Source organism: Micromys minutus (genome assembly GCF_963924665.1).
Source record: "Micromys minutus genome assembly, chromosome: 16".
Lineage (NCBI taxonomy): Eukaryota > Metazoa > Chordata > Mammalia > Rodentia > Muridae > Micromys > Micromys minutus.
This window is the reverse complement of record NC_137985.1, coordinates 11583516-11601737: the sequence shown is the minus strand read 5'-3', so window position 1 is coordinate 11601737 and position 18222 is coordinate 11583516. Positions and strand designations below refer to the sequence as shown.

Genomic DNA, 18222 nt, shown 5'->3' with positions numbered 1-18222 from the left:
TCAGTGCCATGGTCACTACTTAGGGTGTTTGAGAGCCAGGGCAACTGGAGAGCTGTTCAGACTCTAAACACTGGGTCCAACTAGGACCACTCAGGAAGCATCTCTTCCAGCAGATGGAATCTCCAAGGCTTTAATAGCTGCACCAGCACTACCAGTGGGATGCAAGCCCGTGGACTTTGTCAATAGTAGGTCAGAGGCTTTTGCAGTCTACAGCTTGTTCAGAAGCAAGGGCCCAAGGACTTGACACATAATTTCTAGACAAGGCAAGGTTGGTTGTTCAGGAGCCCAAGATTAGACTCAAAGTGGTATCAAAGTCCAGCCTGGTCTACAGAGTGAGTTCCAAGACAGCTGGGGCTACACAGAGAAAGTCCTTTTTTTTTAAAGATTTATTTTATATATGTGAGTACATTGTCACTGTCTTCAGACACACCAGAAGAAGTTATCAGATCCCATTACAGATGGTTGTTAGCCACCATGTGGTTGCTGGGATTTGAACTCAGGACCTCTGGAAGAGCAGTCAGTGCTCTTAACCACGGAGCCATCTCTCCAGCCCAGAGGAAGTCTTAAAACAAACAACAAATTACTGGAGGAAAGTAGGGGTTAGTGCCCATCAAGCTGTGGGGCACTGTTGCCAACCAACTAATGTTCCTTCCTTTCTCTGGTGCAGCTGGAATAGTGAAAGTAAGCAGGGAAAGGCCTCTCAGTACAAGGCATTGCTGGACCTAACTCCATGATAGGGAAGAGCACCTCTTGGTGGACCACCTGAAGTGTAGCCTGCTTGTATAGCCCAAGAAGGGGGATTTGGGCCAATCGCAACATTTGTTTGACTAAAGACAGGTGTCTTTTGTCTCTGTGAGTGTATGCTACATGTGTGAGGGTGGCTGCAGGTCTGGAGAGACAGCATAGCCCTCCATTTTGTTTTTAAGCCAGCAGACACAGTGGTCCCTCCCTCCATCAGGGCAAGTGCACCCTCCTGGCCAATGTGGAAATGATTAGTCCATTTTAATAATAAACATTAAACATTATCAGAGAATATGTCTCACACTCTCTAAAAGGATCAAATATCTAAGTTCTAATGACTTATTTTATTAAAATTACTTAGTGATACAGTTTACTTAGAAGAATTTTTACAGAGATAACTATAATTGCATGTTATTTTATTTCAGTAAGAGGCAAGCTCAACATTGTCATTCCCAACTCATGTATGAATTCCAGTATAGCACTTCTGATCAATATACATATATATTATATATGCCATAAGTGCTTATTATATTATATAGAATAGACTAAACTGTAAAGAGAACTATAAACCTTTCATATTTTCAGTAGATTGATGTAATATGATCTTTAAAAACGTGATATGTTCATTTTTAAATACAGCTTTACACTTTTTGGTATTATGAATTATTAATCATTGCATTTCATTGAAACTTAGAGAAAGCTAGTTTTTATGATTTCATTAAAACTGGTTAAAATGAGTGGGTCATAATATTCAGCCTCTGTCCAGGTTTATGACTACACAAAGTCCTGGCCCAAGCTGTGCTTACTGGGCCAGGACAATCAGTTGCAATATTTCGTGTAGACATATCTGACTGATCTTGGAGGGTTGAAGACAGCTGGTGCAGTCTGGATGGTAGTGCTTCTAGCTGTTTGATTTAAGTCTTTCTGCTGAAGGCAGCTCGATTAACAGAGAGACGACAATAGCTGTGAAATATACAGTTAACTACCGTCTACAGTGTCTCTGTGGGCATGCTTACATAAATGAAAAGCCCTTGTTACGGTGCATACGTCTTCATCGTTAATTTCACTGAATGTAAAATCACCTAGAGGAGACACCTCTGGGAGTATATTCCCAGAGAGGTTTAACTAAGAAGTGAAAACTACCCAGAAGGTGGACGCATCCCGTGGACTAGGTCCCAGACTGAATTATCGGGAGTGGCGTGGTGGATATGCTGCTGCCTGTCTTAAAAACCAAATAACGAACCAAATAACTAAGCAACTAACAAAGAAGCTGCGTGTCTCAACAACCAACTAACAAATTAATCAGGTCAAGAAGAAATAAGCTATTTTAAAATCAAAGCAACCAACTAAACAAAATTACAACGCCCAGCGTATCTACATAAAACTAGCCCTACCCACTTTCACTGCCGCAGCTGAGAGCTCCGCCAGCCGGAAGTTTTCGGCTCCAGCGTGCAGCCTACCGGAAGTGTCCGGCCAGCTGGCTCTCCGCGCCTGCACATAGTGTTCCGCGAGACGCTTCGCGGAGGATTGTGGGACAGCGGTGGGTGGTTAGCTTCCGCCGCGTCCGGCTTTCTGGCAGCTTGGTTTCTATCCTTCTGTGTCCTTGCTCGTTTCTGAGTTTCTGAAGAGTCTCCCGCAGGCCGCCGCCAGGATGTCGGGCGTGCGAGCTGTGCGCATCAGCATCGAGTCGGCCTGCGAGAAGCAGGTGCAGGAGGTGGGCCTTGATGGCACCGAGACGTACCTGCAGCCGCTGTCTATGTCGCAGAACCTGGCGCGCCTGGCACAGCGCATCGACTTCAGCCAGGGCTCCGGCTCTGAGGAGGAGGAGGCGGCGGGGCCGGACGGCGACGCACCGGACTGGGCGGGCGCGGGGGCCGACCAGGACGACGAGGAGGGTGAGGCTTCGCCCTCGTTGCTCTTCCTGCTCCAGGGTCTCCCCTAGGGGGAAAGTGTGTTTTGTAGTGGGCGGCCTTGAGCCTAACAACCCCCAAAGTATTGACAGCAGTGGTAAAGTCGACCTAGTCGGGACTCGGGGTCGTGTACAGACGCACTCGCCTTATTTTATTTTATTTTTTATTTTAAAGAACATCTAAAAGCTTTTTGGGGTGATCTTAGGTGGAGACTGGTGATACTTAAAGATGACCTCCGAAACTTTGAGGTAAATGAATTACAAGGAAACAAAGCTGAATGAGGGAAATTTGGAGAAGCAGCCAGAAAGCATAGTTCTTAATTTAGTGATGTGACAGAGTCGGTTTAAGTGAAGGATGTAAGTGTCTAATGTGGTAATTCGTCAGGCAGAGGCAATCAGATTTACGAAAAGCATGGGCTAATAGTGAGATATCTTCTCAATAAATACATAAAAATTTAAACGTAGTTTTTATAAATTTGGCAGAAAGGTAAAACAATGGGGACTGGAGAGGTGGCTCAGTGGTCGAGAGCACTGACTAGTCTTCCAGAGGTCCTGAGTTCAATTCCAAGCAGCCACATGGTGGCTCACAACTGTCTGTAGTGGGATTCGATGCCCTTTTTTTTAATGGTGTGTCTGAAGACAGCGACAGTGTGTATACTCACATACATTAAATAAGTAAATAAAGCTTAAAAGAACATTGTTATTAGCCAGTGTTGGAAAGGCAAATCAGCTCAGTAGTTTTAAATGCAAATTTTTAAATGTGTATTGAATTTGATCCATGAAATCCCCCACCTGCAAACTATAGAGCACAAGTGTGTATTGAGATCCAGTACTGACATCATTAGGAGCGTTTGACCTGTCTATTAAGTGACAGGCTTAAATGGCATGCCTCTGGGCTTCCAAATGTCTTGAAAGAATGAGTAGGTCCTATATGCTGGGTTGAGGTATCTCTAGGACATAACGACTGAAGGAAAGAGCAAGTAACAGTATGTGTTAAATTATCAGGAAAAGCTTTAAAGGGTTCACCCCATCTGTTGATAATGGCTATGTATCAGGAGGGAGGAGAGTCAGGTTTAAGTTAAAAGGAAAATTTGATTTTCACGCCCTGATCTTTTATGGTGAACTCCATAGAGTGAACATTTATTAAAAATTGATTAAAAGGTAGATAAACTCATGTAGCCAGTAGTAATGCTGGTGTTGTAAGGCCATTGGGGGCTTTGCCTGTTGTTTTGCAGTTCAGGAATTCAGCACAGTTATTCAAGCTGTAGATGTTGGAAGGAAGCAGCTTATTTTTAAAGGCTTATATGGAACTGGGGATATAGTTCAGTGCTTATCTGGGATGAATGAAGCCCTAGGTTTAGAAAGATTTGAGTGTCTACCTAAGATATAATGACAGTTTTGGCCTGTGGAAATTAACCTGGCATTTGTTTTGCCGTAAGAAGAGTATTAAATGTTAACAGTTCAAGACAGGGTATGAGAAGGAGGTGAAGGAAGGGCAGTTTGGAAGAGAACTCATTCCTCCTCTTCATACTTTTAAACCTGTAATGAACCGCCTTCTGTCTTATATTCAATGAAACCAGTACACATATGTTTCTGTTTTTCCTTCTGCTTTCAGGTTTGGTAAAATTCCAACCTTCTCTGTGGCCCTGGGACTCAGTGAGGAACAATTTGCGAAGTGCCCTCACAGAGATGTGTGTTCTCTATGATGTTCTCAGTATCGTCAGGGACAAAAAATTCATGACTCTGGACCCCGTCTCTCAGGATGCACTTCCTCCCAAACAGGTACATGTGCCCTTAACGGAAAATCTTTTCTTTAAGCCCAGGGGCAGTATTTTATTGAATGTGTTTTTCTCCCTTTTACTTGGTTGGAACATTAAATCCACGAGCTAGAGCAATGGCTCAGTGATTTTGAACACATATTGTTGTTGCAGATGATCTGAGTTCTATTCTTGGTACCACATCAGGCAGCTTAAACCTGCCAGCAGCTCCAGCTTCAGGAGATCTGACACCCCTCTAATCTCTTCATATATATGCTCACACATGTACACATAATAAAATAATATTAGTATTAGGAAAGAGAAAAATTAAGATGTAAAGAATGAGCACTTCACAGATGAGGAGTATCTTTACTTTTAATATTTATTTATTTATTTACTTTATGTAGATACACCAGAAGAGGGCATCAGATCACATTGCTGATGGTTGTGAGCCACCATGTGGTTGCTGGGAATTGAACTCAGGCCCTTTGGAAGAGCAGTCAGTGCTCTTAACCATTGAGCCATCTCTCCAACTCCTAGGAGTATCTTTGAATCAGCTTCTTATGCAGATAGTGAGTGAACTTCTCCATCCAGGTACTAACCAGGCCTGGCCAACTTAGTGTGTGAGGTCAGGTGACATGGTGGGAATTCATAGTACGGCTGTAGAAGGCTGGGGCCTTTTGTGAAACCTACTTGTGAAACTCTTTTGCTTTGTTTTGGACACACTCTACTGTCAGAGAACTTGCATGTGTTAGACTTGTTATTTGGGAGTGTAGCTACTCAATACAATACAAAACTGGTGGTTGTACACACATTCTGCAGTCACTTCAACAGCTTTCGGCAGTGAGTGTAGTTAATGTAGTGCTGCTGACTGACACAGGTCACAATTTCAAAACTCCTGGAGGGGATTCTTGGATTTCTGTCAGCTGTAAGCTTAGTGTCGGTGTGTACCATGCAGATGCTGGTTCTATGCATTGGGTACATCTGAGCAGGGGTTTGGAGTTTAACATGAAGTATGGGTGCCACAGAAAGGCATGCACAGGGTCAGAGCTGGGATGGTAAGGTCAGAGCCTTGGTCTAGTTTGCCCCAGGTGGTGGATTGCCTAGTTCTAGTTTCTGGGCCACCATGGTGATTTGGCTTAAGGTCATTTTGTAAGCTTGCCAAGAAACAGGTTACATTTGTTGTTTTAAAAAAAAAAAAAAGTCTTGCAGGGGGAACTTTTTTTCAAAGTCTTAGTATGTTACTTTACTATCTGCTCATTTTTCTTCTATGTTTACTCATTTGCGTATTGTGTGCATGCCCCTGTGGGAGGGTCTAGAAGTCAGAGGTTACCTTAGGCATCTTTCTCAGTTCTCTCTGAATCTTTATAATTTTGAGTCAATTTTTCTTTCTGAAGGTAAAATTCACTAGTTGACCAGATTGACTGGCCAGCAAGCCTCCAGAATTGTCCTTCCCTGAGACTGGGATGCCAAGCCCCTTGCCAGCTGTCATCCTTCTGTGTGTGTGTGTGTGTGTGTGTGTGTGTGTGTTTAATTACAACTTTTTTTCCAAGTAAAACATTTCCTGCTTGAAAAAATATATAGTTTTAAACATACCTAAAGTCATTTGGAACTCATTTTTGATAGAAAACGTGCTATGTTATTTTTGGTAGAGTCCACAGACGCTGCAACTGATCTCTAAGAAGAAGTCCCTTGCTGGAGCAGCTCAAATCCTACTGAAGGGGGCAGAAAGACTGACCAAGTCAGTGGCTGAGAACCAGGAAAACAAGCTCCAGCGAGACTTCAATTCTGAGCTCTTGAGACTTCGGCAACACTGGAAACTGAGGAAGGTGGGCGACAAGATCCTGGGTGACCTAAGCTACCGAAGTGCAGGTACAGATCTCTGACCATAGAAACTGCTTTGTGTGATGTCTCCTCGCCTCCTGCCATGATCATTTCTCATCTCCTTGTTGGACAGTGAGACTTAATGTCGTTACCCACAAGCCAGAACCATTCTTGGCAGAGCTCAGTGTCACACACCTGGAGTCCTGATACTTGGAGGCTGAGGTGGGAGGGTCAAGAGTTCAAAGCCAACATTGCCTACATGAGACCCTATCTTGAAAATCCCTGGACAGACCAGTCTTACGATAGTAGCTACATTGAAGAGAAAGTTCAAACGCAGCATGTTTAATGTTTAGAATCCAGTGGGAGACAGCCAAGCAGTCCTGCTGGGATGCTTGTGAGAACAGCGGTAGAGATGTCGAAGATTCCTTGTACCAAAATCAGGCTGTTACTAAAACACAGTCTAGGGTCAGTGCCCCAGCACTGATAGGAGTCCCACTACAAGATAAGTTGGTGCCTTTTGGTTTTAGACATTGTAACTTTTTTCCCCAAAATAATTATGGGCAAATACTTAATTTCTCTTTGGGCTTGATCCCTTGAGATTATGGAAGTGTTTAGTCACACTCTTTAATTGCAAGACGATCCTGAATGTCTTTCTTGTCAGACAAGCATTGCAGTTAACCATCTACTAATAGTGTAGCAGTTACGTAGGTTTCTGCCCTGCATAGAGTGCTGCCCAGCACAGTAGAGGAGCTGGCTGGAAATAGTACTGTGAGCACTGTTGATTTGCCTTTCTGATGTGGATTCATTTTATCAAGACTCCAGGAGAAGAGTGTGTGGTCTGTAGCAGTCAGGTTCAGTGATGTCTTAAAGATAGGTACAGGTGTGCACCACCGTGCTCACGAAGTGTTATGTCGGTTGGTTTTCTTTTTAAGTAATTTTAAAATATATTTATTTATTACATATAAACTGTAGCTGTCCTCAGACACACCAGAAGAGGGCATCAGATCCCATTACAGATGGTTGTGAGCCACCATGTGGTTGCTGAGATTTGAACTCAGAACCTCTGGAAGATCAGTCAGTGCTCTAATCGCTGAGCCATCTCTCCAGCCCATGTTGGTTAGTTTTATTTGTAGACAAGATCTCATTGTGTAGAGCTCTCCTGGGCCTGGAATTCCTATGTCGATCAGGCTGGCCTCACTGTAGACTCACTTGTCTCCACCTCTTTTCTACTTCCTTTTTGGTTTGGCTCACCAAGCAGGACTGGAGTCCAAATTGTAAATTTGAAGTGCTGCGTTTGAACTTTCTCTTCAATGTAGCTACTATCGTAAGACTGGTCTGTCCAGGGATTTTCAAGATAGGGTCTCATGTAGGCAATGTTGGCTTTGAACTCTTGACCCTCCCACCTCAGCCTCCAAGTACCTCCCTCTTGGCATACACATTTCCAGTGCAAAGAATGCTTGTTTTAGTGATGTGGGGGTAAAGTATTATACTTGATAATTTGTGTTAATTTGTTATGTTAATTATTTTAATCTTTATTACCCAATTAGGCTCTCTCTTTCCCCACCATGGTACCTTTGAAGTGATAAAGAATACAGACATTGACTTGGATAAAAAGATTCCAGAAGATTACTGTCCTCTAGATGTCCAGATTCCTAGTGATTTAGAGGGGTCTGCATATATCAAGGTACGGAGTAGAGTTTTTCGTGTTATTTCTTGGCAATTACCCTGAAGCTACTTTGCTAATACTTTTTGTGTTGTCTAGGTTTCTATTCAGAAACAGGCTCCAGACATTGGAGATCTTGGCACCGTTAACCTTTTTAAGAGACCTTTGCCCAAGTCCAAGTCAGGTATGTCATGGTGTCTACACTTCATTCTCCACTCACGTACTCAGTAAGCCAAATGTAAAGAGAGGAAAGGAGACCGTTAGTGTGAAAACAATGGGAAGTTTGTGTTTCTTGAAGATGTCTTAAGCAGTGAGGGTTAAGAGAAAGATGCTCAGAAAGAAAGATACCCCAGAGCATGGATGTGGGTTTCTTAAAGAGCTGCCATCTTGTATTTGGCTTTTTGAAACAATCTTTGACTTTAAACTCATAATCTTCTGCCTCTGCCTTCTGCATACTAGAATTACAGGCATGAAATGCCATTCTTACTTCTGCAGAAGTACTAATTAAACATAAAGCACTGGTGAATTGCTGTATATTTTTATAGGTTGAAGTACATTAGGTGTCTCCATGTAAAGGAGATGTTCAGCTCCTCCAGGACTCAGAATATCACGGAAGTAGAGACCCTAAGAATATAGAGGCTGGGGAGGAGGCTTTGAAGCACTGTCTTCTGGGCATGGCACAGCCGTGCACTCACGCACTCTGTCTGTGGTTACCTGCCGCAGAGGTGTTCATGAGGACTCACCCTTACTGACTGACTAGGGGCTGCTAATGGTCAGCAAAAGTATACAAATGAGGTCAGACTGAAACTCTGTTCAGCTTGACATCACTGGTTCAAATTGTAGAGTCTAACAACAGGCAGTTTGTTTTAACCATATTTAGGTACAGCACCATTTTGGAAAGAAGTTTTTTGATGACATTTAACTCAGCGCATGTGTACAACAAAGCTTAAGGCATGTTTACATTGAAGTTCTTTACAAAGTACTTATGGCTTCTTCCATAAAGATGGCTACTGTTGACTCAGAAACAGCGCCCAAGACTCAGGGTCTAGGGAGCTTGACTGAGGTAACAGTGCACATGGGTGTCAGGGTTGGCCTGGCCCTGACATAGCACAGAAGTCATTTAGGCTGTTGTAAAGCACAAGTGACATCACATAGGGTGAGTTTGCTGTTTAATGGACTCTGGCCCTCAGTAAAGCCACTGAGTAGCTGCCTGTGTTCCTGTAAATAACCTCATGCTCACAGGAGCAGCTACAAACTCTGACATGCACACACACGCATGCACGCAGGAAGGAGGCTTTGGGAGAAGAGTGGAGTAGGAAAAGGAAGACAAAAGAGAGACAGGTGAAAATGACCAGAAGCCTGTTTGCATCTAAATTGTGGAATTTTTTAAAGTGAGACTTCGTATTTGAACAGAAAGAGGTGATAACTATTCTCTGGAGTGTTGATTATGGAGTGAGGTCATTGTTCATGCAGCTGGACATGGCTTTCCACATGCCTTTTGTCTTTCAGGTTCCCCACACTGGCAGACAAAATTAGAAGCAGCACAAAATGTTCTTCTTTGTAAGGAAATCTTTGCACAGCTCTCTAGGGAAGCCGTTCAGATTAAGTCTCAGATCCCTCACATTGTGGTGAAAAACCAGATCATCTCTCAGCCCTTTCCAAGTAAGAGAAGCCAGCCTGCTGAAGCCTGCAAGCAGGACTCTGTGGTGTGGGTGTGCTGTAAGAGTGGCCTCAGCAAGAGGCTGCTGTGTGCATCATGGCCGCCAGTAAAGCTGCCTGCTCTGTTCTGTGATCTGAGGGTGGCGTCTTGGGCTTTCATAGCATATGTTAGAAATTGTGGTGCTGTGGCTTCAGACAACAGCAGTGCTGTCAGGGGCATTGCTTTTCTAAATGAGGTACCAACTCAAAATAATAGAGTATTCCTAATTTGTAGAAATGAAATTTTTGTTCAAGTGTAACTTAGAAATCAGTTGTCAGTGTCTGTAGACTTGTTAGTTTCGGGTTAGACACGAACAGCTCTGCCCTATGCTTTTAGGAGCAGGGAAAAGAGCCTGGCAAAACTAGGTCTTAACTTCTTGTTCCACAACTAGAAAAGCTTGTTTTTAAGATTCTTTGTAAAACCAAGCATTGAGAGTTATCCCCAGTCTTCTTTAGTCACAGCTCAGGGTCAGAGCCACAGTATAGTCTGTGGAATATTACCGTTGTCCAAGCCTGTGATAATTTATCATGTCTAGTGAAGGAGGTCATTGGAGTAGAGGTGCTCACAGGAGCCCTGATGGTCCACTTCAGATTCTTGAGAATGTGCTCTGATTGTCCCCTGTGAGGATAGTCTTGGTGTCCAGTTCTTGGCTTAATCTGCATTTGTCCTGCCTTTCTACACAGGCTTGCAGTTGTCCATTTCTCTGTGCCACTCCTCAGATGATAAGAAGTCCCAGAAATGTGCCACAGAGAAGCCTGGTCAGGAGGGTCATCTCTACGTCCTGGAGCACAACTTGCACCTGCTGATCAGAGAGGTATCAACTCCAGAGCTGAGCAGTGAGGCTCAGTAATGTGCAGCAGTGGTGTCCCCTGCCTGGTATGGAAGAGCCTGCTGTGTCTGGAGATTCAGACACAACCAGTATATGGATGGTCCTTGGTCCCAGAATATCTTGTAGCACTAGGGATACACAGCAAGTTCTGGAGTTACCATGGGAAGCACAGTGAGAAGTGTGGCTCTGGCAGGGAGGTCTGAGCATCATGTTTGAGACTCCATAGAAGTCCATATTCCATCCTCCCATCACCCCCACCCCTAGCCTCCAGTTCCCAAGATTGAGTTCTGTTGATTGTAATGGTATAAAGCCAGTGTTTCAGGTTTTTTGGACTGAGGACTTCCTTCAGGGTTGAATATTTGCTTAGCCTGGGTGAGGCTCTCAGCTCAATCCCACTGTTACGTGTTTCTTGGGGTTCTACTAGGCAGTCTAGGAGAGTTGATTAACTCTTTGATTATGACATGAGATCAGACTTAATGAAGAATGCTTTGTAATTTAAACTTTCAGAATAAAAATTACAGTTCAGAGGAGCCTACCTCCTTATAGACTTGAGTCATGTACATGGTCACTCAGTGAATTATCTCTGCATCAAGGTGATTGTGATGATGGTGATTTGGGGACAGGATCTCACCGTGTAGCCCTGGCTGTCTTGCAGCACCTATGTAGACCAGGCTGGTGTCTGCCTTCTGAGAACTAAGATTAAAGGCATTGCTATTACATCTGGCAAGATTACTTTTTATTTTTATTTTTTGTCAGTTTCACAAACAGACCTTGAGTTCCATCGTGATGCCACACCCAGCGAGTGCTCCTTTTGGCCACAAGAGAATGAGACTCTCAGGTCCTCAAGCTTTTGATAAGAATGAAATTAATTCAATACAGTCCACAGAAGGACTCCTAGAAAAAATAATTAAACAAGCAAAGCATATTTTTCTAAGGAGCAGGTAAGGATAAAGAAAGTTACTGTTTTTCTGTAAAATTGAGTCCTTTTTCTGTCCTCTTTTTGTTAATTTTGGGTACATGTTAGCAGAAAGTGGCTAAGAGAAAAATTATGGTGACAGACTGGTTCTTGTCCAGTTGCAGGGGGTGGGGGTAGGTGGAAGGGGTGTTGGGGGTGCAGATTCTGCTGACAGCTGAAAACACTTCTGTAGAGTGTAAAGGGGAAAGCCCTGGGCAGGCAAGCTGTGAGCCTCCCAGCTGCCTGAAAGGAAGAAAGAGAGAGAAAGAGGAAACACAGCTGTTTAGCTTGAGTTTATGCAGGGAGAGGCCAGGGATTTAGCAAAAGCACAGGGAAGCTTGGAATGCTTGTAGGAAGCTAACAGCATACCTGGCTCTTCTAGCAGCCTGTGGGGAAAGAGACACAGTCACATCACTGAGTCAGGCAGACCTGATGTAAAAGATGGGTAGACATAGCTGAACCTCAGATTTGCAGTAACTCCTGGGGACTACACCAAGGTATAGATTCTGGGAAAGCTCACAGTACACAGGTAAGCCTGCTTCCTAGCAGTGTTTTGCCTTACTTGATTAAGCTCTCAGGAGACAGACAAGGGCCTGTCTTCTCCTAGAGGCAGATTCCATTCTTTACAGTAGTTTATTAGAATATTGGCTTACTGTCCTGTCTTGGCAGAAAGAGCAGCTTGGGTCCTTCAGCTTTTTTTTTTTAAAGATTTATTTATTTTATGTATATGAGTACACTGTAACTGTCCTCAGACACACCAGAAGAGGGCATCAGATCTCATTACAGATGGTTGTGAGCCACCATGTGGTTGCTGGGAATTGAACTCAGGACCTCTGGAAGAGCAGTCAGTGCTTCTAACCACTGAGCCATCTCTCCAGTCTAGGTTCTTCATCGTTTCGGAAAGTAAATTAGGAAGATGTTTTAGAGTTCTGTGGTGCAGTGGAAGAAAGGGAGATCTGGTGTGAGAGGTGGATTTGAGCTTGGGCTTAATCACTGCGAGTCCCTTAGTATCTGTTGCCCTCCAGTCTTTTCCGCTTCACTGTGGGAATACATAAAAGCCTAGTCTTGGGATGAAGTATGTAATTGTGCAGAAATGATTTAGAAGCACTACAGTATTGCATTGGTGAGTTTCTGCTTTCCTTTATGACGTCAGTGATAAACACTGTCAATGGGACTGTATTGTTACAATATATGAAAAGTATGTGACACAGAAAGAAGTGTCTTTAGAACCATTATTGATCTTAACAGTAAGTAGATCTCAGAAGTAGAGAAGCTTTAAAATGTAGCAACACCTGCCCCCACACACACCCATTATAGAAGTAATGGACTAGTGTTGGAAATGTATAGCGAGGAGACACTTCGTGTGCATGCTCCCACTCCCGAGGATCATGAGGTGGGAGGGTTTGGTTTTTGTTGTTTGTTTGAGTCAGGGTCTTTCTAGGTAGCCCTGACCCTCCTGGAACTTGCTGTGTGCACTGTTAGTTCCAGGCCAAGCTGGGACTACAAAGAGAAAGATTGCTTCAAAGAAAAATTAATAAACCCAACTTAAAAAAAAACAAACAAAAAAAAACAAAACAATGCCTGCCAAACACACAGGGCTGTTGTGAATAGATAATGAAGTCCGTGAACACACGCAGAGTTTTAGATGCTGATCGTAGCAAGCATTGCTGACTTTCCTGATGGGTGATGTTTGGATTGTGCCCAGTTCTTTAGTTTGCCTTAATTATGGTTTATTCCAGGTGTGGGTATGTCCCAAGTCATTTGTTAGGGAAGGTCACTAATATCTGGGTGCATATCAGATTAGTACCTGGGAAGTACCTTACCTGTGTCAAATAAGCTTTCATGAGCAGGACAAGATGAATGAGGAGGTTTGAGTGTGTGTTGTGGTGCAAAGCTTAGACCAGCACAGCAGTGGGTGTGCAAGGACTCGCAGAACGAACTCACCTCTAGAGCCTTCACCTTTCAAATGGTGGTATGATTGGAAAGTAGGCAAAATTAAATAATTTTCTAATTTTTGTGAAATTGACACACAATTTAAATGCTTTCATTTTATGTGATGGTCTCACATTTTCTTCTGAAGGACGGCTGCCACCATTGACAGCTTGGCGAGTCGCATTGAGGACCCCCAGATCCAGGCCCACTGGTCAAACATCAACGACGTGTATGAGTCCAGTGTCAAAGTTTTAATCACATCTCAGGGTTATGAACAGATCTGCAAGTAAGTGTCACCAGTAAGTCACACAGACAGCTTGCTGAGGGCTGTTAGTGTCCTTCTCTAAGGGAGTCTGCAATCACCAACAATGTGTTTGCAGACACAAGAGGTAAGGGGCTGGAGAGACGGTTACATGGTTTAAAGTTTTCTTCCAGAGGACGGACGGTTCCTAGCAACCAAATCAGGTGGCTCACAACTTGCCTGAAACTCCAGCTCCAGAGAACCATAGATTCTCTTCTGACCTCCAAGGGCGCCTGCACAAATGTGGCATACATACACAAAACTCAAAGCCACATAAAATCCCATGGTTACAGTTTTGTGTTGGGCTGTGTTCACAGCTATCCTTGGCCACATGGCAGCTGTGGGCTGAGTCGAACGTACCTAGGGTCCCCACACTGAGAAGACAGCTACCTCATTGCTAAGCCTGGGTCTGTTGTGTCAGGAGTGAGAGGACCATCCAAGCCTGCACTCAGCTTAGTCTGCTGTGGGATAGCAGCCTGGTCCTTGTCCCAGCATTCTTAGTCAGATGCTTGAGCAAGGTGTATGGCTCCGAATGCCTGCTTGGTGTTTTATAATAAAGCTGGGTGTGCTAATGCACACCTCTAATCCCAGAGCTTGGGAGGCGGAGTGCAGTGAACTCAAGGCCAGACTGGGTTTCACAAACAAGAGCTTGTCTTGAAAAACAGTGAAAAGGCACAGCTGCACCTGTTGGTCTGAAAGTCTCAGCCCTGCCTCTCCAGGCTCTGCACGTGCTTAGATGCTTTAAGACAGAGCAAACTGGCCACCACGAACAAAGCACTATGACATGCAAAGTCACTCCCTTGTGAAGGAGGAGCAGAAGCTCTGCAGTACTGATTTTCAGTGTGCCCGTTTTAGTGAATAAACAAGCATACGATCAGATGCAGGAAGTAAAAGTATGTGATGGAAAGGAACTAGGCGCATGTTTTACATTAATTTCCTTATCTGGGGTTGCTGTGCGTACATGCCATGGTACATGTGCAGAGCTGTAGAGGACAGTCTGTAGAAGCGGGTTCTCTCCTTCTACAGTGTATGTACCTGGGATTGAACTCAGGTCCTCAGACTTGGATGCAAGAGCCCTTACCTACATTTTAAATCAGATATGTTGCCAGGCCAACATATCTTGCCTCTTGGGAGTTGGGAGATGCTGCTGTGTGCATGTCCTGCTATGACAACTTGAAGGGAAGACAGTCACCTGACTAGCTGTGAAGCATGTGCCTGGTGCACGCTGAGTAAATCTGCCTTGGATTTCACTCTGGATGCTAAGAAACCACCCTCACCTGTAACATAAACGTTGGTTTAGGTCATCAGAGCTGTTGCATCTTTGTGCATGCTGTTAACATGATGTAAAGTTCCTTGGAATTGTACCAACTAGAGTGTGTCCGCAGGTCCATCCAGCTGCAGTTGAACATTGGTGTTGAGCAGGTCCGTGTTGTGCACAGAGATGGGCGTGTGATCACATTGTCTCACCAGGAGCAGGAACTACAGGATTTCCTTCTGTCCCAGGTATGTTACATTGGTTGGAGTTTTGTTTAAGTGTTTGAGGAAAGTCTCAATGTAGCTCAGCCTAGCCTGGAATGAGTTGTGTAACCCAGTAGTCCTCCTGGATACTGGGATTGCCGCACCTCAGGCCTGAAGTCTAGTTTCATTAATTGCTTAAGGAACAAACTGAACAAGCAGTAACTGTAATGGTTACAGAAGGAGAAACCATTTTTCCTGCCCTGCCACTTACTTCAAGCACACACTTTTGCTTCATAATCTGTCTTGGTTTGATTTGCACAAGTGGTGTATAGACCTCTCCAGGAAGGGGGTATGAGTCCTAGGGAAGCAGAGAGAGGAAGACCATGTGAACTGTAGCAGCCGTCATCCTGTGTAATATAAACCATTGTACACAGTTCAGTGTTTTTAGTCTTTGGCCCTGGAAAGAATTGCTCATGTGAAAGGACACCGGAAGTGCTGGCGTCTAGTTCCTGTTCCACAGACTTGTCTGGTGACACCGGAGTGCAAGAAGAACAGTATTTTGCCACCTTAGAGTTGGGATTAGCTAGTAAAGTGATGAATTATGGCGGGGTGGGGGGGGCTTAATGCTAATAATAATGGTTATTCACACAAATTAAGAAAAAAATATGTTAATACTTTCCTCCAGGTGAGGTGCTCTCTGAGAGGATTTGCCTCTTTGATGCCAAGTAATCAGGTGCATCTGTGGGGGACACAGCTGACTCAGCCTCCCATCAGTTACATCCTAAGCGGGTTTGGTTAGCTGAAGAGTACACAGATTGCTGGAGTGTCAGAATGGCATGGCTAGAGACCCAGGTCTGCAAGTGGACAGGGACCAGAGAAGCAGGTGGTGGCAGTATGGCTGCCCTGGTGCTGCTCCTTTCCTGCCGGTGGCAGAGAGCATGCCACCAGGGAGAATGAAGAACAGGCGGCATGCTGTTACTGGGGGTCAGCTGGCCACGTGGGTGCCTTTAGTGATGACCTCAGGGCTTCTGGCCTTGAGGGCTGTAATGTATAGCAAGCCACTTGACCAGATGAGCAGGTTTTTGTCATGAGCTGCAGCTGACCTAGTTAGCCTCACAGGAACAAGTACCATGAGGACAACGCCTGACCAACCGTGTCCCTCACTGTTCTGCTGGCTGCATTGGGTAACCCCCAGCTTTGGTGGTTCCATTACCTGAAGCCAGAGAACGTAGTAAGCTAATGTGGAGTCTACCCAGCAGTAAGCTGAGACTGTGTTTGAAGGGCAATGGAAGATGCTTGGAGCACTGCAGCTTCTGATGTCACACCACATCCATTGATCCACACAGGAGACTGCAGAAGCCAGGCTTAGGTCCTGAGTCTGCACTCAAGCTGCTGGCAGACACAGACAGTGCTAGGTACCCACAGCTTCTGCAGTGGAAGGTGGGGTCTACCCGCCTCTTTAGTAGTCACACAGAATCTCAAACCTGGGCCAGAGCTTGAGAACCCCAGCAGGCTTACGGTTACATCAGCTCACCAGAGTGTGCCTGCGATTCACTCCATCCTCTCATCCGCAGATGTCACAGCACCAGGTGCATGCGGTTCAGCAGCTTGCCAAGGTTATGGGCTGGCAGGTCCTCAGCTTCAGTAATCATGTGGGACTCGGGCCCATAGAGAGTATTGGCAATGCCTCTGCCATCACAGTGGCCTCTCCGAGTGGTGACTATGCTATTTCAGGTACTTTGACTGCCCCGGTGGGAGGTAACGCTTAACCTTTAATATAACTAAATGTGTGTAGGACCCATTTATCTCTACAATGAGTTAACATGTTTACACTGCTGTGTGTGTATATAAGCAGGGAGGGGCAGGTAGAGAGGGAAGGGTGTGAGAACTTACTAAGCAAACCTTCTATTCTTAAGATTAAGAATATTGGAAGGTTGAAAAAGCCATTTTTTAAATTTTGCCTGCATCAGTTAAAACGTCAGTCAAAGTCAAGGATTCTTCCTTTGACTTATTCTTTTCCTTCTTGGGGAGACCAGGTCATGTTTGCAGTTTAGGCTGGTGTCAAACTGTGGAACAAAGGCTGGTGTTAAACGCTTTGTGGCCAGGCCAGCCCCAGTCCTGGCTCAGCCTCTGAGGGTTTGGCTTGCAGGCATAGGTTACCACATCTGGCACATGTTGTTTAATTTTTATAGGGCAATAATTGTTTGAAACTGTTTAGATCGTCTTAGTCTGTGGGTGTGTGTAAAACTTTAGCATTTGGAGGCCTGACAGGATGTTTTAGCAGGAAAATGCCCTTGCCGTGGAGCCTGATGACCTTAGTTTGACCCCAGCTCCCACAGAGTTGTCAGTTGTCTTCTGACTTTCACATGTGCACACATACAACACACATGCATTTTTTCATATACACATATATGTGCACACGTAAATACGTTTAGTATTTTAGAACTGAAACACTACCCTTGATCTTACTGTAGTCAGAATTAGCCTTGAACTCCTGATCCTGAAGCCTGCGCCTCCCAGGTGAGGGTTAGGGGTGTGTACCTCTCCTGACGTGCTCTGGAGGTCGTCTAAGCTGTTGGGCCTAGTTTACTGTCACTTTCTAAGTTGCAAAGTCGATGTACTGATGTTGGTTTCCTCAATAGTTCGTAACGGACCTGAGAGTGGCAGCAAGATTATGGTTCAGTTTCCCCGTAACCAGTGCAAAGACCTTCCGAAAAGTGATGTTTTACAAGACAGCAAATGGAGTCATCTCCGCGGACCATTCAAGGAGGTTCAGTGGAACAAGATGGAGGGCCGGAACTTTGTTTATAAAATGGAGCTGCTTATGTCTGCCCTGAGCCCCTGTCTGCTGTGATTTTCTCCAGAACAAGTTCCAGAAATACTGGCTTCTGGGAGAGATGCTTTCTGTATAAGTGCTGAGCGCAGACTGGTGTTCACTGCTGTTCCAGTCTTTCACAGGAGCCTGTTTAAAAGTTACGTGTTTACCTTGCGCTTGAATTCTCTCACTTTATAAGTGACGAGTCCTTTGGAATGAGCAAATGTATGTACAGTTTTAGTATGCAGTATGGAGATGTAAAATAGGACACTTTTTATATAACCTGAAAATATTACTAACTTAAGGGCTTGAAGTTGCTTTTTTAAAATTCCATCTTTA

General features: G+C 44.5%; 1 protein-coding gene across 1 annotated transcript; it reads left to right on the top strand.

Moving 5' to 3' along the window:
- Positions 1 to 2287: 2287 nt before the first annotated feature.
- MED17 (mediator complex subunit 17) lies at positions 2288 to 18222 on the top strand. Its single transcript, XM_080929764.1, has 12 exons — positions 2288 to 2636; positions 4266 to 4432; positions 6060 to 6279; positions 7779 to 7915; positions 7994 to 8078; positions 9404 to 9556; positions 10277 to 10407; positions 11179 to 11363; positions 13458 to 13595; positions 14996 to 15113; positions 16643 to 16802; positions 17711 to 18222. The coding sequence occupies exons 1-12, from the start codon at positions 2393 to 2395 to the stop codon at positions 17920 to 17922; spliced, it is 1950 nt and encodes a 649-aa protein (XP_080785890.1). The 5' UTR covers positions 2288 to 2392; the 3' UTR covers positions 17923 to 18222.

Bases quoted from the DNA above. Each gene is read 5' to 3' on its own strand.
- MED17 (XM_080929764.1), top strand. From the start codon at position 2,393: ATGTCGGGCGTGCGAGCTGTGCGCATCAGCATCGAGTCGGCCTGCGAG. The intron at 6,280-7,778 runs GTACAGATCTCT...TTACCCAATTAG, and splicing joins CCTAAGCTACCGAAGTGCAG to GCTCTCTCTTTCCCCACCAT. The intron at 9,557-10,276 runs GTAAGAGAAGCC...CTTTCTACACAG, and splicing joins CATCTCTCAGCCCTTTCCAA to GCTTGCAGTTGTCCATTTCT.